Here is a 22699-nt window from a genome sequence, read left to right on the forward strand (position 1 = left end):
TCAATTTAAGTACTTTTTCGAAGCCCATTTAAGAATATTACGTATCAAATTAGTGAAGATTGAATTAGACATGGAGGGAGATAAATTAATAACCTAGATTCAAAATAGTGGAAAATGTTTTCAGGCAGTTTTCAGGAGAACTGTAAGAATTGTCCTGAACCAGTGATTACATGATTCATAGTTTCCAAGAGGCCAAGGTGATACGATATATTCACAGGGTTTGTTTTGTCTGACCAACAGTCCCAAACCCAGGCATATTAAGTTCTCTATCATTTTACACCATGGAAAGCAGCACATCCCACAAAGTTTTAGCATGTTTGCTTGAAAAATGACTGGGATGTGAAATAACGAATTGGTTATCAAAACCGTTGCCGATTAATTTTATGTCTTTTGACTAATCCATTAAATGGCTGATAATTTCCACTTTGCCCTGCTTTAGTGTTTGCGTGTAGAATAGAGCATATCCTGATTCAGTTCAAGCAAAATTATTACTCCACAGCTCATGAAAATGAGTTATATGTAACCAATATAATTTCTACACATAGAAAATTTCTCCACTGTTAAAATCTATAGGCTTCTAAAGGACATGCTTACAGTAAAGCAGAATTTTTACAAATGCTAAAACACACAGACATTCAGAGGTTATGTACTAAAAAATTTCAAAAAGGAACTGTAATTTCTGGTAGGTCAGATTAGAGGGTCCGTGGCGTGCGCATTTTTGTGTTAGTGCGTGTGTACTGGGTGTGTGGCAGCAGAGAAGAAAGTGGTAATCAATTCTCATTGGAGGCTACAGAGCTCAGTCGCACACTTATCCAGGAGCAATTTTCCAGAGCCGAGGCTGATGCACTACAGGCATGCAGAATGAATGGGTTTCCAGTGGTTGAAACTAATGCCTCTCCTGGGCTCACAGGAAAGGGGCTTACATTGCATGCTGGACAGAGTGGCCAGTATATTGTGTATACTTTTATATACTTAAGATACTTAAAATATTTAATGTTAGATCATTCAAGTGAGTGGCCGACCCTTTCCAAGTTTCAACTTCACCTCTTCACTTTCCAAAATTTGGATATACAGTGAAACAAATTTGACAGTTGGCTCACCTGTTCCAGCTTGTCTTTGCGTCGCAGGAAGATGGATGCGGAGTTGCACTGCTGTTGGAAAGCACTGTAGCTGCTGCTTTTCATTTGGGACACACAGGGCAGGAGTGCTGGGGGAGCCTCGTCTTGCCCCCTCGACCTTGGATCATCTGACAGTTCCATTGATGACCCGTGTGCCGCTGTCTGCTGGGGCACAGACACAGTGTGATGCACGCCAACACACACACACAGACTCACAGCCAAGCACACACAGAGATGCTGTCACTCGCGTCTTCCCTCTTTTCTTTTCTATCTATCATTCAGTAGCTGAATCAGCCAATATTGGTCTCTGGGCTGTCTGAGCTACACTATGCACCCTGACTGTTTGTGGCCAGAGCACCAGTGCGTCCTTGCACTCCTACACGCTTGCTGGGGAGGGTGTGTGTGTGTGTCTTTCTGTGTTCGTATATAGTACAGTCTCCCAGGCGGGATGAGGGGAGGTAATGGGCTTCTGTGGGCTTCTGGACGAGGCGGAGGTGGAACAGGACCTGCTGTACTGGAATACAGACCGCAAAAGGCAGACACTGAAAGACAGTAACCTGATTAAGAAAAGTGTGAGGAGACTATCAGACATGAAGACACGTACACACTCTCACAGGCAAAACTGTACGAAATCTAATTTCCTCCATTTGCACCTCACATAGACAATACTGATATGCAGAGACAGAACGTCCTGAGCTACGGTAGCTTCACCTTAAGAAACCTTTTGTACAGGTCGTGAAAGCCGCCATATGCCTGCTGTGAAAGGACCACACAAACACACACACACTCAGACAAACAAGGTGACTAGAGATTGTTATAGCCTGCGCAGTTTTCGTTACAAAAAGGTGCTGGTGTAAGAAAAATTGACTTTACACTGATCTAATTCAAAGCACAGATCCCCCTGTGGCCACTGTGTCAATACTGGAAGAGCCACTGTAAGTAGTCTTTTAGATTCATTAATTCAGTCCTTCTATGGCCCTTTAAAATAAGAATGTAATCATCTTTAAAGTAACAATTCAACATTTCGGGAAAACACCTCCATAGATATCAAAGATATTATCTACCGTGATAAATCCATTACATGACAGATTATGTATTGTATAGAAGGAAACAGCTTCAGACACCACCCTGATAAATGCAGGATAGCTGAAAACATTGAATGAATGAAACATGCTGTAATGATGAAGCGTGTTTCAATATTGATGGACTTGTGTTGAAGCTCAAACTGGTCTTCACCTTGCTGTGTGTGCATTCTCAGAGTAAGAAAATGTAACACTACAGCCAGCAGCCAGTTATCTCAGCTTAGCATAAAGACTGTAAACAGGGAGAAACAACTAATCTGGCTCCGTCCGAAGATGACAAATTCTGCCCACAAGCATCTCAGGTCCCTGTTGGTTGCCTTGCAACCCTACAGTGACCAAGAATTCTTCCTGCACAAAACCATCCGTAAAAGTTTGTAATTTTTACACTTTGTTGTTTTCACCCACAAGTTTTTTTTTTAATGCTAAGCTAACTGGCTGCTGTGGCTCCATGTTTACTATACAGACTTGGGAGTGGTATCAATTTCTCATCTAAATCTCAGCAAGAAAGCAAATAGACATATTAACATATTAAAAATGTTGAACTTTTGCTTTAATAATATCAATTTTTGGCTGGACTGCAATAGTGGGGCCAGCCCTATAAATGTGGATGTCAATCGCTGACTGCCTGACTGACTGAGTGATGAAGTCACTCGGTCCTTCGGCTGAGTGCTGAAGTTCCCCATTTGCCGTTGAATTTTCAAAATGAATTGGCACAAACGGTTTCTATTAAGTCATCAGTGGGGTGTTTACAGGCTGTGTTGCCAACTAAGCGCCTTTGTCATTAGGTTTACCAACTTTTCAGACCCCTTAGCGACTTTTTTTCAAAAAGGCACCTAGCAACAAATTACAACTTTTTGGACAAACCGTAGCTACTTTTCCATACAGAGAGTTTGTACAGTCGTAAAGAGAGTTGACACTCTTGCCCCACGGATGTGAGGTCGGGCTTTCCCTCTCTATGCATCTCATTCAATTGCCCGCACGGCAGCTGACAAAGACGTGAATGAGGTTCTAACTTTCTCCCTGAGTGATCATTTTACAAGTAAATATGGCCAAACTCACAGCACAGGTGTCGTCTTTATCAATGTGTATGGCAATTTTATCAGACTACGTCATAGTTATAAAAATGGCTTGGAAGTGAGTGCTGTCTAACACGCAATCTTAATGGGCCACATTTCAGACACTATTTGATACTTGTTCCATTGTCTGACAATAGAAACAGAAAAACATGTAAATGAGAACAGTTTTATTGGGAATTCAGCCGTAGTAAAATATTGTTAGTGATCACAGAGAGAAGGAGATAAGCAAACAGATAAAGGTCTGAAACCGGCTGACACTAGGCAGAATGCAAATACGACATGATGTCATGACTATGGTAATTAGCGTATTATGGAATCTAGCTACATTTAGCAACTTTTTGAGCAGGCTTTAGCTACTTAACATTGAAAGTAGTGACCTATTTTTGTCTTATAGTGAATTGGCTATACTGTACCTAACTAAAAATTCTGGGTGTGTACCACCCTACTGTGGAGGTGTATATCCAATTTGCTGACACAGGATTTTCAGCCTTTTCCTGTTGTTCTCCGCATGCCCATAAGCAATGATGGTCCATCAATGAGGAGGTGCAGAATGAGTAAACGCCTCCAAACACCCCAAGCATCCTGCACACACACAAACACACACACACACACACACACACACACACACACACACACACACACACACACACACACACACACACACACACACACACAGAGCACAGCATCATACATCTTATACACTCTGAGACCGCATGGGTGCTAAATCATCAATGGCAGCTCAAATTACACTCAATTACACATAAAGCACATGTTGGGCTTCACGTGGCAAATATTCTATATTCATATCGATTTTTGATATGTCTACTTGAGAAACTAAACACATCATTTTTATTTGAGGGAGATCCAGACTCACATCTCCGAGCAAAAAAAACTGCAGTGATATGAATATTTTATTTATATGCAATAAAGTAATGCAGTGTGAGTGGGGTAAGGAAACCTACAGGAAACCTGAACGTAATAAAACTAAGTGGGAACTATTCAGCCAAACTGTTCCCACTTAGGTGAACACCTGCAGAAGCACTGATGTGCACCAGCAGGGCTTCACGCTAAATGTTGTACGCAAGGGAGAAAAACCCTGACACAGCTTTAAGGATTAAGCAAGTGGAGCAGAATATCTGGAGACATACAATTAGTAGTGCAGCGGTTCTAGCAGTGTGGCCTCTAAAACCTAATTTGTCTTGTGTACTTGCTTCTGCAAAGAGTGAGAGAGGCCAGGGAAGGGAATTGTGGAGCTTTGGATGACGGAGGCCCGGAGGAGATTCTGGGGTCATGAAGATGAAGAAGTGAAAACTTAAATGGAGTAAACAACTTTCTACTAGAGCTAGACAAATCAGGTTTAACCTCCAATCTGATCTAATATTGTTTTACTGTATTTAACATTTTTTCCTTTTTAATATGTAATCAGAAATCAGTTCTGGAAGAAGTACTGAAATACTTGTACACTACAATACCAGTATCAATCCCAAAATGTGAAAATACTCCATTACAAGCAATTCAGGTAAGTCCTGCATCAAAACTTTACTTAAAGGGACAATATGTAAGTATTAAACACAAAAAAAATTACTAAGATTATCAACACAGTGTGAGGAAATAACAGTTTTGACTTTATGTCAAAGATGTCTTTGTACTGTGTTGCAGAGATATCTACTGAAGCTGGCATGCTAATCAGCTAGCTCCGGCCTGTCTGGTAATATCTCTTTATACCTCAAGAGGGAATGGTGAGTCACTGTAGCGTTCAGTCTACCGTCAGTCCAACATGAGAGGATGAAGAAGTAGTAAATGGGAGTGGGCCATAAACCTGCGTTGCAGCCATCCTCTCTCTGCCACATTCCTCCGCTCTTTCCTCAAGCTCAGCTATCGATGCTGCTGCTCTAGCTGCAGCTAGGTGCTGTTGAACTGTACGGGGTTATACTAAGAGGTGTTCCCAATATTTTGATAAACCTTAATTCATATAAATGGGAAAAGCCTCTCAGTATAACCCACTGCAGTTCAACAGCACCAAATATTACAGCCTCCAAAATGACCATTAAAATAAAGCAGCACCTCTTTCAAACACATTCAGTAAATCTGAATTGTTATGACCTTCACAAAGGAGGATTTTTTGCAGGCATCTTGTATGATACTGCATTAGTTTTATCTAGGTGTGCCTAATAAACTAGCAAGTGAGTGTATGTGTCGCAGGAGTCCTTTTGAATTTGTGGCCCAGTATTTTCTGATCAGCTATCTGACAAATAGGGTCTATTATTATTAATATCGTAACACAGCAGTGATGTAGAAATTAGATAATGATGACTAGATGATGGAATAAAATATTTATCAATTAGTGAAATAACAAGTACGTTTTGAACAGGCAATGCACTATTTAACATTTAACAGGTCCAGGTGGAAAGCAAACTCTGTTTTGCTTTCCACCAACTCCTGAGGGAAATGTTGGGCTCTTTAGCCGCTAAATGCTCCATTATGTTCACCAGCAAGCGAGTAACTTTGGTGCTGAGTAGGTAGCATAGTGGGATTTTATATACTTTAAGAGTTCCCTGTGCAGTGTTCATCACCAATAAAAGAGCATTATTAGCTCCGCCAAGGAGGTTATGTTTTCACTCATATCTGTTTGTTGCTTGTTTTATTTGTTTGTTTGTTGTTTTGCTTGTGCGTATGTCAGCAGGATTACACAAAAAGCACTGAACCAATTTGCATCAAACTTGGTGGAGGGATGGGGCATGGACCAGGGACGAACCCAAAAAATTTAGGTGCGGATCCAGGTAGAGGGGCGGATCCAGGAATTTTTTTTTTTCACTTTCCTTAGCATTACAAGATAGGGTATTTTTTGTCATTTTCGTCAATATTTGGCCTTGGTGGAGGTATGCGCCCTACTGATTGCCATGCTAGTTTTCATGTGTGGGTCCTCGTTTTGTTTGCTCTCAATGCATGCACGTGCATATGCGGGTGACATGATACAAATTCCAGCCAATGATTTCACACTATCCCACTCATCAACCCGTAGCAGTGACATATACATGAATGTAAGTAATCCAGCTGTCAAAACTTTGCAAATTGGTGATGTGGAAGGAATTAGACCTCACTGCATATTATTGAGTAACGGGATATAAACAGAAACTCTGTTAAAAAAAAAAAAAACTCTACAGGGCACCTCTAATAATGCTTTATAGTTATAAAACTGATTTGTTGTGCTCGTAAAAATAGATATTCTGTAATGTAGGTGGTAACTACAGCTGTCATATCAATGTTGCGGAGAAAAAAATACAATATTTCCCTCAGAAATCTAGTGTAGAGGCATGAAGTGGCATAAAATAGCCTACTACTGTAACGTACATAGTTGCTTTCCACCAAAAATGTATCTCAGCGCCATTTTTATCAAAATTGTGAACTTGCTCTGCAGTGAAATCTATATATCAAAAAGCAACAAACAAAATAGCTCATGATTATCATGCATTTTATTGGAAATGAAACAGGTATTGCAAGGTCAACATTTAACCTAACATCATTACAAAGAAAAAAAAGCAAAAAACTTCATACAAAACACCCAAACAAAAATTCTCCAAATGCTTAAACTGAACTAAAGGCTAAATACAATAGGTGCTGAGCACAAAATGCAGTTATTAATCTTTATTAAAGTTGTTTTGGCTAAAATTTTTTCAACAGTTTTGATCAGGTTACATTCATGTGTAAACATTGGTATGAGGCAAGACACTGGAAAACCCACAGTCATTACACCGTCCTTCCTTCCATTGCATCATTAATGATAAAATGCAGCTGCAGGACTTGGAGGTAGCCCCTGTCTATGCTGGTTCGAACACTACATTTTGTTTGTGATCAGAAAGTAATTTGACAAACCGTTCATCGACAGACAGCTGTCTTTAAACCCTGCTTTGTTTTTGGTGGAGGACATCAACGTGATGAAGGAGCGTCGTAGGGGCACGTTATGTCCTGGTCCCTTAGGAGATGAGCATTAATGTAGATCAGCTTTATAATGTGCAAAGAAACAAGTTTCGACCCTCCCACCATCTCCTATACACTGTAGCATCTCTCATCTCCAACTATAATGATTGTTTGATCCAGGGCACTTGTGACAAAATACGTTTGGAAGAGGAAAACCTTTACTGGGAGCTACATTTGATTTCATAGCATCTATTAACACACAGGGTCTATCTTTGATACACTGGTTTCAAATGACAATGCCACAAGAAAAAAAGGCATGGATGGGAGTTTTTAATTTAAGTATAATAAACATTTACACAGGTACATACTGTACATACCCAGTTCTTTTCCCAAGAAATGAGCTCCTTGGACTTTTTTGATGGAAAATCATTACTGAGACAGGCTTTGGGATTGCAATTGCAACGCACCAACAATATATATATATATATATATATATTTGATAAATTATTCTATTTCAGGATAAAAGAACACTTTTCACACACACCTCTGCTGAATTCATTTTTGACACCATTGCACCTTTACTAGTTTGGTCTTCTGCACTGGCCTTAAGTCAGCTGACTGACAAGCTTATGATTGTACACAAAGATTTCAAGGCTTGTAATTAAATGGCAAGACTACGTTTTACCTTTTGCAAAAGTCAGAGAGGCTCTGATTTAAGACCGCAGTAAAAGAAAATCTAAGCAAGAATTTGGAAAGTTTACTTTTAACATTATGTCCTTTCATCTTTTATATCTGTTCTTTTTTCAAATGCTTTTAAGGACAATAACAATGAGTTACAACACAAAAACACAGATGGGTTACTGTATGTTATGTCATAGCTTGCTCCTAGGCCCACCAATTAATACTGTAATGTTTTCAAATTTTAAATCTACCATCCCAAGAGCTGCTATTTGAGAGTGCAGGTCTTTTACTGTCCCAACATGATTCAGTTTGACTGACAGATAAGACAGTCAGTGTTTCCCATGGAATAGGCACCAACCTCCTTTCTTCCTCTCGACCGAATTCTAAAAAATAACCTCACACCAAGGTCTGCTCCAAGCGCTTCACGGCACGTCTAAAATAGGGGATGCATTCTGGTTTAGTTCCAAAGTATGTCAGTTGTGGGATCTGAGCTCTATTGAGGCCCTGGGTCTCGCTCTGCTACTTCTGCGTGGTTTGAAGATCTACTGGGGAGGTCAGAGGTCAGTCCTTCAGGCCTGGAGGCTGAGCTTGTGCAGGAGGAAGCTTCAGCTCCAGGGTGCAACACCAAAGTCCCCTGATGAGCTCCATGGCTTATCTTCTGGTCAGCCAGAGGACTGGTGAGGCCCAGGTTGGACAGGGCATCCAGGGTGCCGTCTGGGTCCACCATCATGTCGATAACTGTCGGATTGGAACAAAATAGAAAAATCTGAATTTAACATGAGTATGTTTAAATGTCCCCTGATTGGTAAAGACTTTTCTATTTAGGAAGCTATTTTTTATCTGAATACCAAAGAGAAGCATCAGATACCTAGCAGTTGTCGTTCCACTCTCTTCAGGTCTTGAATAATGGTTGAAAGCTCCTATTAAGAGAACATAAATAAAAAAAATAAGGCTGGTCTAGGACTTGATTGAGTAAGTAAAAGTTCATACACCAAATAAATCAACTTGATTCAGCTCTGCGTTGCTGCAGGAATAAGTTTGGAGTTGTGCCGTGTACACTCAGTAATGCTTTATGAGCCCTGTGACTTGTGCCTTGGATGGACTTATCTCTTCAGGAGTTCAAACAAGGCCAAACTGGGTTAGAGGCAGAATTTATGACCCTGCCCCTGGGAGAGGCAGACGTTTTGTGCACTCTAACTTTTTTGCACCAACAACAAGAGCACATAAGTCTTTTTTCTCCATTAAAACAACCATATCTGGTGTGCTCTGCTCTCCAAAAAAGGAATTTGTCTTGGATTTGATCCCCCAGACAGCTCCAATACTGTCAGCACTCACTATGATTGCTTCAGTAAGTAATCAGATATTGTCTGGTCTGTATGGGAACGATTTGATACTGTATGGCCTTATTCCAGCCCAATGAAAAGCTAATGGATTACTGAAATAAATAAATGCTTGGGCAAAATATTTAATTACTGTAGATAAATATATAATACAAATATATCAAATTGCCTTTCAGTCTTTGTCTTTTGTATTAAGTTATATCACAATAATGCCAAAAAGCAAAGATTATGCTGATTAGACTTCCCTGAATTTCCAGTAGCTGATGACTGTATTAAAATGCCTCACAATTTACAACCACATTGCACTTCTTTACATTTACAAAAGTTGCGGCTGTGCAGATTTAGTTTTAAAAGAGTAAGCAGTCAATACCTTGTGCTGTCGTTTGGTTTTCTTCCAAAAGCCTCAGCATGTTATAGTCAAATATATAGTAGTTGTGAAATACAGTCAATAATCATTCATTAACACACACTCATACACATGCACATCCACAAGCTCACAATTACTGTTTTTCCTATGACCTTCTTTCTTTAGAGCTATTGCCAGCCATGGTTAATACCACAAGATAATTCAGGCATGACTTCAAAAATGAACAGCAGTTTTCAGTTTTTGTTTTTTTTTTCCCAGAAAAAGTATTTTTGAGCCTGCAGTGAAACCTTCAACCACACACATTTTGAAACAGAGAGTCTACAGCCAAGCTAGCAGCTCGGTGAGTCTGTACTTAGGCACAGTGGTGCTTTGAGCTGCATGCTAACATCAGTATGCTAACATGGTCAAATTGACAATGCTAACCTGCTGATGTTAAACAGGTGTAATCTTTACCACGTTCACAATCTTAATGTAGCATGTTGGCATAATTATATCTCCTAATTAGCATTTACCACAATGTACAGCTGAGGCTAATGGGGATGTGATTAGTTTTGCGATTACCAAAAGTACTGGACAAAGTGAGATTTAGACCTGATAATGGCGCTAGAGTTAAGGGATCATCAAAGTGATGCTGTTGACGACATTTCATTTAAAACCACAAATGTCAGTCCTATTGGGCTGCTAGAGAAAAACACAGGGATGAACACAGGCATTAGGATCATCGTCTGGGCATAAACAGATATAAAATTGACATTGCTATCGGTCTAGTAGTTGAAATATTTCAGTCTTGAACCAAGGGTGGACCGACCAACCAACCAAATGACAGACCCTAGACCCATGCTGCTAGCGTGGCTCAAAATATTACTATCGTTTCTATGTCACAAGCCTTTAGCAAATAAAAAAGACAAAGGGTAAGAAATGGACACGTTCATCACCTTGTTGGAGCTCTTGAGTAGTAAGGAGTCATGCTCTGCCTGCAGTTTGTTCTCAATCTCTTCCCATTTCCCTTCTCTATCCTTGAAGAGGATCCTGGAGGCCAGGTGGTTACAAAAATAGATGAAAGTAAAATACTGTTGTTTAATGTGTTCAATATAGCTCTTGATAGAAGTATTAGTTGACTGTTAAAGTGATTTGATTCAGGCATTGTCTGCAGATTGTAGGAGGGAAAAAAGGCCCTTTGAGTTGTCACCCTATGAGTTATAATGAATATGATATGTAGCTGGTTGTCAGAGTAAACCTTTGTGATGTGCCACTCAAACTGTGCTAGTTGGCCTAGTTCCAACATAAAACAGACAGGAATCTTCAAACAATATACAGTGTATTTCTACTTTGGCAATTCTACCTTGCATTTCTCCTTTTCTCAGTATAGTATTGAATTTACAATAACAGTACATCAGTTCCCGTTCGGCGATGTATCATGATGATCACCTGATTTTGCAGGCTGTTTTTTCAACAGACTGACGTATCCTGGTTGACAGTTGAGTCACAGATGCCAGGAGTAGACTGTCTAACACCGCCTGATGGATGATACAAAGAAACACATCAGTGTCGCTCTTATTTAATAATGGCATATGGTATAATGACTGGGTAATACAGATGATGAATTCTAGAGAGAAACTACAGGAGCTAACACAACCTTTTCAATGCCACTGCTAAATTTAGCCAACTTATAACCTATCCTTTCTCGTTAGCTCAGGCAGTAGCTTTGGGTCCAATCAGACGCACAGTGTGTCTGTTGAGGAGTGACTATAGTTGGCATGTAGGGAGCGCCCTCTAGTGGCACTCTGTGGTACAGACTGACATGTTAATCACGTGCTACAATTGTTCAACAAACATCTTCTAACTGTACACTACTGTCATTAACCAATCAAAGAGTGGAGGTAGAAAATGAACTTTACATGATCTACATTTTCAGACTTCTTTAACTTCAGAGGAGATTTAAATATTTTGCACATTGTGTATACTAAGTTGTGTATACTAGGTTAATAGGGTTCCTCTTTACTCAAACTTGAAATAGAGAAATGATAGAGAAAAGCATCTGAAACTCAAACTCTAGAAATAGCCTCATGGTATGCAGAATACCTGTATATTTTAAGAATTAGAGTACTGTTTAATACTGAGGCACAGACTCACTTCATCTCTGTTCCATGTCTGTCGACGGATGGAGCGGGAGCCCTGTCCACTGGAGCCTCGGGGTCGGAGCTCCACAGACTGCCCATTGGTTCCCAGAGTGCTGCTGTGCTCAACGGAGGGACCACCTACGTCCAAGCTGTCATCAAATACACTCTCCTCCAACTAAAATAGAATTAAACACACAAAAGAATATTATTTCGACATTTCCTACTTTTTCTCTGGGCCCTCTAAATAATTTGACTGTATTAATCTTTGTATCATTAAATTTGAATCTTTCTTGCGCCAAGTTAATAAGAATTAATATATTTTATTATTATCTAATCCAGCAGATAGAAAAATCATGTTTTGCTATAGAGTTCTGGTTTTGTATAATGTGTTGACTATACCATAGCTCCAGGATCAGTGGCTGCTGGGCTAACTGAGTCGATCTCTCCTGCCACATCGTGAATTTCTCTGGCGAGCATGGCTAGGTCTTTGGCAAGGTCTTGGCTAATCCTGATGAAGAAATGCAAATCATTAATGATATATGTGCAAGAAATCTTTCTTCTTGTTTTTTAATTTACATTTTTTCATAAAGTACACAGTACTTCATACAGAAGCTTATAACTGTCAAATTGAGAGCCCTGCACAACCCAAAGCAAAAAAAAAAAGTAATAACAGCAGAAGAAGTATATTTGAGTATATTTGGAGTAACTCTCACTTACGTACCTGGCTATTTCCTCGCTGTGTGCTGTCCAGTCTCTCATATACTCGTCCTGTTCCCTGGAGTGCTGCTTCAGGGAAGCCGGGCCTGCAGGATTAGGAGTTGCTGGGGCCGAACCTCCTAGCTGGGCTACTCGAGGAGACAGAAATGGATGTGTGTGGCCCTGCTTGGATATGTGGCGGTTTGAGCCATACTCGTCCTCCGAGGTGGAGGCATACTCCACAGGGACGCGGCGCCATCGGGTGCCAGCTACGGAAAGAATAGCAGTAGGTAGGGAAAGCATCAACTGGAAGATGGAGTGCGCAGATTTCGTGAGTAAAACAAATACTTACATGCAGGTGTGGCATGTCCATATGAAGATGTACCTTTATTCTTGTCGGGCAGCTTGGAGGCACTGTTAGCCCTGGCTCTCGGGCCAGACGCTGAGGTCACATTGGATCCTCTCAGTCCTTGTCTGTTGGCATAATCTCCTGCCACACTCCGGGCTCCCAGACCTCTACTTCTTGTCACAGTGGCCTCTGAGTCACTCTGGGCTGATGGCGAGCCCACCCTCTGCCTTCTTGGCTGCGCCAAAGCCTCTATCCTGGACATCCCCCTTCTTGCCATTCCTGTCCTGGATGTGGAACTAGCGGTGGAGGCCTCAGAGGCTATGGACATCCGGTCAAGATCAGCAGGTTCAGTGTCGGATGAATCCCCCAGCCGGGCTCGTCTCAGCAGGGACGCCCTGGTTGGCCTGGGCTTGGGGACACTGATGGTTTTACTGGCTGCAGAGGAGGCAGGACCCTGGGTGATCTTAGCCCGACTGGACTTGGTACTTGCCCCCACTGTTGTGCTCCCTGTTTGGGCTCTGGTATGTGAGCTTCTGGAGTCCTGTGTGGAGGTGGGCTGTGAGTCTGAAAGGAGTGAGTTGGAGTTTACGTCATCATCGGTGAGGTCCAGGGAAGTCCAGGGCCGGCTGGGCTGCGGAGGACCAGATGTTCTGGTCTTGACCCTCCTGTCATGGGTCTCTCGGCCACCGACAGGCCCCTTGCTTGATGAGCACACTACTGTTCTCTCCTTCTGCTGTCCTGCAAGGGTCCTGCGTTTCTGGACAACTTTCCTTGCTCCCTCAGCCTGACTTACTGTGCTTGTTGTGTCCACGTCTGACTCAGGTGACATGGAGCCTTCGATGGACTGACTTGGTGGATCACCTTGGTCTGAAACAGTGGTCTCTAAAAAGGCTGCTACAGCCTCAGAGTCTTTCTGCAGTGTGACACTGTCGATGCCAGTTTCCCTACTCTGAGTTCTGCTGCCTGTGAGCCCATCAATACGTGGTATGAGCTCAATGGGCACATTGGAGCTTGGTTTCTCAACAGTAAAACTCTCCTGCCTCAACAATGGTTTCCCACTACTTTCCTTAGCCTTCTCCTCCTCCTTTTTCCTCCTCCGTGCCTCCTCCATTCTCTTCTCCCCGCTGGTCAGTGGACGAGGGGGGAGCTTAGTCAACACACCTGACTGACCCGATCTTCTGCCACCACTGTCCTGCGACTTGGCTGGTGAGGAGCGACTGGGGCTCCCAACATGACTGCCCACTCCTCCTGTGCCATGACTGGGCCGAGTCTTCCCCCTGGCCATCTTCTCCTCCTGATTCTCCTTCTCCTGTAGCTCTGTGTCCTGTTTCTCCCCCATGTCTGTACGCAGACCTGAGCCTGGGGTCCTTCTTCCCAGGGCGAGCTCCTCACCGGGCAGCTGGGGTAGGGCTCTCCTCTTACGCTCTGTGTAGCTTGAGGAGGCAAAGGAGGCTGAGTGGCTAGACTCACTTATTTCAGCTGAAAGGAGAGAAAACCTATTAATAAAACAGTGAGTCCTCGGATGAATGTATTACATATCAGTGGTGGGTGGTACGCTAGTAGAACTGACGCCCTGGTAGCAATATGTGCTGTGGTTTTGATTCAGCGATTCTCTTTCTACCAGACGAAGCATGAGAAGTTACATTATTCTTCATACTCTGATATATTGTCAAGCAGTCTGTCGTTTTTACTGGTGCTGAAAAATGTAGGTGAGGATCATTTACAGAAAGCCCCAATGTGAATATCTTCATTTGTTCATGAACCTTGAAGCAACAGAACGTTAATAGGTGTACCGTAGAAAGTCTGGGAAAAGGAAAGCCAACAGACCAAAGATAAAGAAATGACTATCTATTAAAAGGGGGTGTCAAATGTGGATATGGTTTGGTTATAAAAGCAGAAAATTATCGTCCATAAGCTTTGAATGAAAATGGCCTCAGGTGTAGAGAAATGTTTCAATACTTTAATGTGAAACCTATTCTGAAAGTGAGACTATGTGACTTTTGCTGAAGAATGGCCACTGTGGTCACATGCCATAAAGTCAGCAAAGCGACGGTCAGTTACACTGCAAATTATCTAAAGTTTGCTAACATTAGACATTTTATGCTGCTGGTAATACCAGGGGTGAGGCTCGAGTTACAAAGTCCCTCAAAAGTTACACAGTGTTGCTTTAAAGCAACGATATGTTACACTATCAGTAAAACGAGAAGTTGAATTCATAATCAGTAAAATGCCTCCTTGCTCAATTCAATACACTTGGAGGCTTTGCCGCTATTCTGGCTAATAATATTACAAATGAGCTGACCAAGCAAAATCTCTGTGTCTTTCCTGTTCAAATGAGAGTTTCGGTAAGAACCTCTGTCTTCTGTGACCATGATGTGACTCTCCCCTCCCGATCCCTCAGGGTCTGTCCTAATGTGACTGGCAGCCAGAGTAGCCCACTGCGAGACCCAGCGAGGACCACCCACCACCAATTCCTCGGATAGTACCTGGACAAAGGCAGCATGAGAGATACAAGAGCAAAATTATGGTATTTAAACAGAGGAGCAGTTGCTGTCTGTTGATTTTACGCTAATTGTGTTGGTCTTACTCTAATTATTATTTTAATTATGCTAATAATGTTAATTACTTAAAAAGAAACAAGGAGGATGAGACATTTTAGACTACTCAGAGTATTTTTTTTTGGCCGTCAGTTTAGACAGCAGACAACTTTTTGACTCGAATTTAAAAGGACACGTTCAGTCTTTGCACCTCTGTCTCCATGCGTGCAGGCTTTCCTCTGTCTCCGGTTCCAGACCTCTGGGAGGTGAGCCTCTCTCTGTGGTCAGCACCCCCCAACCTCGACATGCAGACAGCCTCGTGCTCATCCACACCAAACACCTGGAACATACATACACACACACACGCACACACACACACACACACACACACACACACACACACACACACACACACACACACACACACACACACACACACACACACACACACACAAGTGCACAAACATACACATACATGTATGAAAATTGTTTTGTAATATAATAAGAAGCTAACTAGATATAAAAAATCGGTATATTATAACTTTCTTCTTCCCAACCTTGTCAATCATTTTCCTAGCCTCTTCTTCTTCTGGATCTCCATTCTCCAGCTCAATAGTATAGGTCCCTCTGTCGCTATAATCATCTCCATGATGATGGCACTCGTCGCGTCCACCCTGCTGGTGTTGTGCTGAGCCACGTCGCCTCTCCTCGAATCCACCTGCCACTTTGGAAGTCGAAAGCTTGCGACGGCGTGCAGGACTGTCCTCCTCTGCAAAGAGCCCCTCTGGTACGTTAGCACGACCCTGTCTGATCTTCATCCCTGCACCACCCCAAAGGCCCCATGAGCGTTCCTCAAGTGCTGCAGCCCTGCGCTGCTCTCCAAGCGCATTCTCTGAATCGCTCTGTGTGCCGTCCTCATGTTTACTGCCTGGCATGGGACGGGCAGAGAGGGAAGTAATGGGTCAGAGGGTAGAGAAAGAGAGATAAACTAAACTAAATAAACAAGGAAACTTAGAAAACGTATTACAGTAAAGCAAAGTAGGTTAGCAATAGTGGGAAACGCTGCACAAACTAACTGCTGCATACACACACACACCTTTAAGACTCCTCAGTTGTACAGGAACATCACTCTTCACACTTTCCCCGTCATCTTCTGCAACTGTCTCTTTGAGAGCCAACGGCAGCTCATTCTGGGCCAGCCAATCAGCAACTTTGACCTCCGCTGCTACCATTGCTGTCTGAAGTGGACTCAGCTCCTCCCCAACAGGTCGTTTAGGACGAGGCTTGGTCTCTGGTCCTACCTTTGCCACTCGATCTTTGACAGTGACTTTACCTGACGCCCCAGGGTCAAACTCAATCGTGAAGGAAGCGTGGCCATGAATGGACTCTGCAGCAGCGGAAGAACCAGCCTCTTGCTCTCGTGAGGGGGCCTCACTGCTCAATTTACCAGCAGAAGGAGTTTCCTTGGTTGGGATCTCAAAGTAACTAGGCTCCTGGTTGGAGGTTGTTTGTAGAGCAGACTTTGGGACTTCTGCACTTTTCCTGGTGTCTGTCAGAATTAATGCAGAGTTAACTATTTAGTACCACAAAGTCTACTTAACGTAAGGGAAGTAATAAATGATATATATAAAAACAGAACCTATTCCGACATGCTACTTGCCAAGTTGTGAAAATTGAGATTTTATTAATAACACAATCCACACTAATTACTGCCACAGCTACATAAGATCACATACAGTAGTATCTTTCTTGTAATCTTTATGCAGCATTGTTAATACCTGTTTCAGCTTTTTCTCGCTTCCGGTCTGAGCTCTTTTCCTCGGGCCTCCCTGGCTGCTGGCCATCAGGGTCTCCATCTCCCCACCAGGCAGGCTGGCCATAGAGGGGGGTACCCCGGTGCAAAACCGCTACATCCCCTGGCAAAAAAACCACCAGTCATTTACCAGCTAAAAGGTTGGAAACAGCCTGGGAGGCCCTGGTGGCCTAGGGACTAACATGCTGACCATGAACCTCACATCCCCAGTTTGCTACCAGTGGGGGAACTTTGTTGCATGTCATCCGCCATCTATTTCCTGTTATCACTCTAATGTCTGCTGTGTAATAAAAGCATAAAAAAAAAACTGCTTAAAAGAACAGAAAATAAAAAAAACGCAAAAAACAAAACAGCTAAAGAGATGACGGCAGAACACCTCCGTCGACCCAAGTGCTCAGGCTCACCTGTTGCCTTGTCCTCGGCTCTGCTGACCTCAGGGGTCTTAGCAGTGGCCCCCTCACTCACTGGCGCTGCTGCTGCCTCCGAGGGTTTCACCTCTGATCTATATGAGTCCCCCTCTGAAATCTTCTTCTGGCTCAGCTGAAGCTGGCTGCTGAATTTCTCATGCTGATAGATGAGAGAAGAGGAAGGAGAGTTCACACGGATGGAGGCATACCATCGCTGTCAAATGCTGCTAAATATGCGATATAGAGACCATTTTCTTTCTTTTTTTGATCTCAGTCATAGCATACAATCGAGACATTCTGAATGTTAACGCTGAAATTTCATGTAGCTCTTTACGATGAAATCCAATCTTTTCTGCAGCTACCTGGGCAGTTTGCTGTTTTGATACAGCAGATTAATCGATCTAGAAAAGTAGTCTTTCTCAGTTCAACACATCTCTTTGCACTCTTTGACTAAAATCCACCTCTCTAAAGTATTTCTACAAACTGATGAATAAATAAAAGAGAGTCCCAGCTGTCCTGTTTCGAGCAGGCATATTTACCCTGTCACTTAACATACTCACTACGTGTAGTAAGTTTCCTCACTTGCAAAATGTAGTGTCTCACCTTGAGAGCCTCCTCGGGAATATGCAGCTCTCCTCGAACCACAGTGAACAGGTTGGTATGTGAGGCAGGTTAAGGTAAAAGACTCTTTGCAGGGGCGAGAAACATGCCCTAATAGCCTTATCTATTATGCAACAGGCCGTGTGCAATGAGCATTCACATCTATTCAAGAACGGATAAAGTTACAGTGTTGTCCATGTTCACTTACCTTGTGCTGTGTGTCACTGGGTTTGACAGATAATACAAGACCATATTCTCAAGGATATCATATCCAAACCTCAATTTGTCATCAATTTTCAGCGTGACATAGATTTGCTCCTGTATTCTCACATCATTGACAAATGTCTGCACAAAAAAGCAGAGGGTGGTTAAGAACAACAGGATTATGATTAGGGCCTGCTGCTAAATCTCACTAATGTTTGTGTAATGGCTGAATTGTATTTGTAGCACCTAATAGTGAACACATCCAGTTACTAAAAATTTGGAGCAGATGCTTTGTCAGAATCCTTGTCTAGTTTACTTTACACAGAACTGATTTGAATCATCATTGTGTTACTGTTACGCTTTATTATGGCAAAAGTCTTATCTGTTTGTGTTATGACGGCATTAAACTCTGATGGATAGGAGAAGTTTACACCTGTTACAGAAGAGAGTTCTGTAGAAAAATGTGTACACTCATCCAAGTCTCATACTTTACTTTAAGTGTAAAATTTCCTCTCTGTGTTACTATCACTCCACCATGGCTCTGCAAGGAAACACTGTCATGGGGAAACACAAGGAATTAATTTTGCACTAAAAAGCCATTAAGTTTGGAAGATGTCCCCTTGATTTGTCCAACTCAGACTGCAGAAGCCTCATATTAACTTCCGAACTTTAGTTCAGCTTCATTTTCCAACAGAATGAGGACTGTAGATTTTGTTCCTCAACACTTACATTGGAATCACTTGAGGATGGGATCTATTAATGGCCAGTAAAGACAGGAAAATGATTTCATCAACCAAAATCTATTTCAGTGTACATATGGTCATGTGAGTATATTATTAGAAAACAAACTTCAAAAAAATTGAACCAATTCTTTAATCATCATTTTACCTCTGGACACTGCGTAATGACATTTGTACAAATGCATAAAGATCCAGCTTAAAACACATTATGTCCGTTATGAGATCAGAAATAATTACTTTTCTAAGCAGTAGATAAAGCAGTAAAGTCAAAGAATGGTAGATAAACAACACACTCACCCCATTTAAGCTGCCCAGGTCCTTAACTTTGTGTTCGTCTGTATTCGGCTCGTAGTTGATGACAGCGTGTTGTTTGTCCACACTGCGGGACTAAATCACACAAAATCCAGTCAATCACTGTAATCCACGCTAATCTGCAGTGCTTCAGATATTAATCCGTCCAGATGAAGAATGACAGCTTGGAGCTTGTCTCTGGTGGAGTTACAGTACTGTACCTGCAGCATGAGCTCACAGTCGTCCCTGCCTACAAAGATCATCTCCCTGGGGAGGCGGTGACGCGTCCCCCCGCCGCTCACCAGGAACCAGGAAGTCAGGCTCATCTCTGCCTCACTAGCTCACCTTTGGCCCTATAGCATCCTGCTGAAAACAGGAACAGTGTTAGACTGCACAGTGGCCTATCTATGTATATCTATGCATTCAAGAGCAATCAGACCCCTTCACTTTTTTGCTTTTTGTTATGTTGCAGCCTTATGCTAAAATCGTTAAAATTCATCTTTTCCCTCATTAGTCTACACTCAGTACCCCATAATGACAAAGTAGAAACAGAATTTAAGAATTTTTTGCAAATGTATTAAAAAGGAAAAACTGAAATATCACATCGACAAAAGTATTCAGACTCTTTGCTATGACACCTTTGGGTCCACCTTTGGTAAATTCAGTTGATTGAACATGATTTGGAAAAGCACACATCTGTCTAACACAGATAACACTGCATCAGAGCAAAGACCAAGCCATGAGGTCAAAGGAACTGCCTGCACAGCTCAGAGACAGGATTGTGTCAATGCACAGATCTAGGGATGGCTACAAAAAAAATTCTGCTGCACTGAGGGTTCCCAAGAGCCCAGTGGCCTCCAAAATTCTTCAATGGAAGACGTTTGGAAAAACCAGGACTCTTCCCAGAGCTGGCCGCCCGGCCAACCTGAGCAACTGGGGGAGAAGGGCCTGATAAAAGAGGTGGCCAAGATAGATATCCAGACAGAAGCCTCTCCTCAGTGAAAGAACCGTGAAAGCTGCTTGGATATTGCAAAAAAGCACCTAAAGGACTCTCAGACTATGAGAAACAAGACTCACTGGTCTGAGGAAACCAAAATTGAACTTTTTGGCCTAAGCATCATGTCTGGAGGAAACCAGGCACCGCTCATCAGCTGCCCATTACCGTCCCAGCGGGGAAGCATGGTGGTGGCAGCATCATGCTGTGGGGGTGTTTTTCAGCGGCAGGGACAGGGAGACTGGTCAGGGATGAGGGAAAAACTGGGTGGAGCAAAGTACAGAGATATCCTTAATGAAAACCTGGTCCAGAGCGCCAGGACCTCAGACTGGGCTGAGGGTTCACCTTCCAACAGGACAATGACCCGAAGCACACAGCCAAGACATTGCAGCAGTGGCTTAGGGACAACTCTGTGAATGTGCTTGAGTGGCCCAGCCAGAGCCCTGTCTTGAACCCAGTCGAACATCTCTGGAGAGACCTGAAAATGGCCGTTCACCAGCGGTCCCCATCCACCCTGAAAGAGCTTGAGAGGATCTGCAGGAAGAATGGCAGAAAGTCCCCAAATCCGGGTGTGCAAAGCTTTTCACACCCAAGAAGACTCGAGGCTGTAATCGCCGCCAAAGTACTGAATAGAGGGTCTGAATACTCATGTCCATGTGATATTTCAGTTTCTCCTTTTCAAGAGATTTGCGAAAGTTTCTAAAATTCTCTTTTCACTTTGTCATTATGGGCTATTGGGTGTATACTGATGAAGGAAAAAATGAATAAAAATGTGAATGTGAAAAAGTGAGGGGTCTAAATGCACTGTATTTATCTATCCATCTATCTACATGTATCTCTTCTGCTGTTTCTTCTTATGAGTCATAGTTCAATAAGGAATAAAGATGAGTTCTTACAGTGCTAACAAGCGTGAATGATGCTCACAGCTTCATACAATTACAGTAAGCACATTAGTTCAATGTCAGTGCATGTGTGTGCGTGTGTGTCATATGCACAGCTATTTCAGGTATCACCCTAGGACACTGACATGCTTATCTCTGCCTGTAGTGCAGCTAACAACATGAAAGAGGAAACCATGGGTGTAAAAATCGACTAACAGCTTATAGAATTCCAGGCATCCTACTAAACGCCCAAATTGAATTGCTTAGCAGAGTCGCCCGGTCACCAAATCCACTGCCCCACGGCTGAAAAAAGAAGAGGAGGCGTCAGATGTTTTACAAGAAGAAAAGAGAAGTGAGACTGACTTGGGGGTAAATTATGAGAAAGACGTCAAAAAGACAGAGGAAATGATGCGTGTGCATTAGGACAGCTAATTTAATTGAATGCTGTGCAGAAAGTCAGACAGAGCACACAGACCCACACACAAGACACACAGGCCACAAGGAGGCAGGAACTCAGAGAAACAGACAAAGAGGATAAAGAGAACAATAATGTTTTCCATTGAAAGGTTCTCTCATATGATTCCCTTGCAGTTGTCAGGATCCCCATGCCCATAAAACAGCACAACAGCTCTTTTCACTGGGACACACAGCCGCTTCTCCCTCTGCGGGAGAATCACCAGCACACAGGCCCTGCTGACTCACGCTCTGAGGGAGCCATGGCTGAATTAGTGGGGTTTAATTAGGCTCACTTTGTCATATCTGGGGTTCCTGTTGGTGCATCGACTCAATCCCGACGGGCCTCGACAGCCTCCCGTCCACCCCCTGTGTGGGCACGGACGCGGTTAACCCTCTCTGTGGCCTGGCTTCTAGTGGCCCAGATTTCCTCTTGGGCCACACACACACACACACACACACACACGGACCCATCCACTCGCAGTCTCCTCTGCAAATGACAGCACATCAACTGTGCGTCGCAAGCGGCTGCTGGGTTGTAGTCGGCCAATGACAGAGCCTGCAAATTAGCCCACTTAGGCCATGTCTGAGTCCAGCGTTGATCACGGAGCCATTTAACGATGACATCACTGTAGTACTGAACATTCAGCTAAAATAAGCCAATGTTGTGGGAAAAAAAACCATGCACATCATTGTGGGTTATCAATATATACCTAGCCACAGTGTACCTGCCGTGAATGTTACCGACCTGTCATCTCCATTCGCGCGCGCTCCTTGAGGCAAATACAGGCTAATTTGGACCGATTTGCAATATCACTTATCGCGTGTTATTGTAAATCGGGTTACGGAGGCCGTGTGCCGGTGTGCAGCCAAGGCTCCCCGTTATAGACGACGTATAGATTTTGTCGCAAAAAACCCGATGCGATGCTCGTTTCCCCGTCTCCCGTCCCTCGGAGCCGAGGGAAGCGGCGAAGGACGCCGGGGCCGGCCCGCTGAAAGGAGAGAAAGAGAGAGAGAGAGAAGAAAGAAAGA

At 42.9% G+C, this 22699-nt stretch overlaps 1 protein-coding gene across 1 annotated transcript; it reads right to left on the minus strand.

Annotated features, from left to right (window-relative positions):
- Nucleotides 1-7748: 7748 nt before the first annotated feature.
- cep170ab (centrosomal protein 170Ab) lies at nucleotides 7749-19665 on the minus strand. Its single transcript, XM_040146497.1, has 18 exons — nucleotides 19561-19665; nucleotides 19346-19435; nucleotides 18371-18449; nucleotides 18108-18166; nucleotides 17502-17664; nucleotides 17063-17200; nucleotides 16381-16833; nucleotides 15842-16212; nucleotides 15496-15624; nucleotides 15101-15233; nucleotides 12751-14226; nucleotides 12424-12667; nucleotides 12102-12210; nucleotides 11716-11877; nucleotides 11011-11099; nucleotides 10518-10611; nucleotides 8744-8795; nucleotides 7749-8613 (listed from the first exon to the last, which is right to left on the minus strand). The coding sequence occupies exons 1-18, from the start codon at nucleotides 19663-19665 to the stop codon at nucleotides 8369-8371; spliced, it is 4191 nt and encodes a 1396-aa protein (XP_040002431.1). The 3' UTR covers nucleotides 7749-8368.
- Nucleotides 19666-22699: the final 3034 nt, after the last annotated feature.

The sequence above is a fragment of the Xiphias gladius genome, chromosome 15 (genome assembly GCF_016859285.1).
Source record: "Xiphias gladius isolate SHS-SW01 ecotype Sanya breed wild chromosome 15, ASM1685928v1, whole genome shotgun sequence".
NCBI classification, from domain to species: Eukaryota; Metazoa; Chordata; class Actinopteri; order Istiophoriformes; family Xiphiidae; genus Xiphias; species Xiphias gladius.

Excerpts from the sequence above, each read along its gene's own strand:
- cep170ab (XM_040146497.1), bottom strand. The coding sequence starts at position 19,665 with ATGAGCCTGACTTCCTGGTTCCTGGTGAGCGGCGGGGGGACGCGTCAC. Across the intron at positions 15,234-15,495 it reads CTGCACGCATGGAGACAGAG|GTACTATCCGAGGAATTGGT; the intron begins GTGCAAAGACTG and ends GCCTTTGTCCAG. Across the intron at positions 12,668-12,750 it reads TGGACATGCCACACCTGCAT|CTGGCACCCGATGGCGCCGC; the intron begins GTAAGTATTTGT and ends TTCTTTCCGTAG.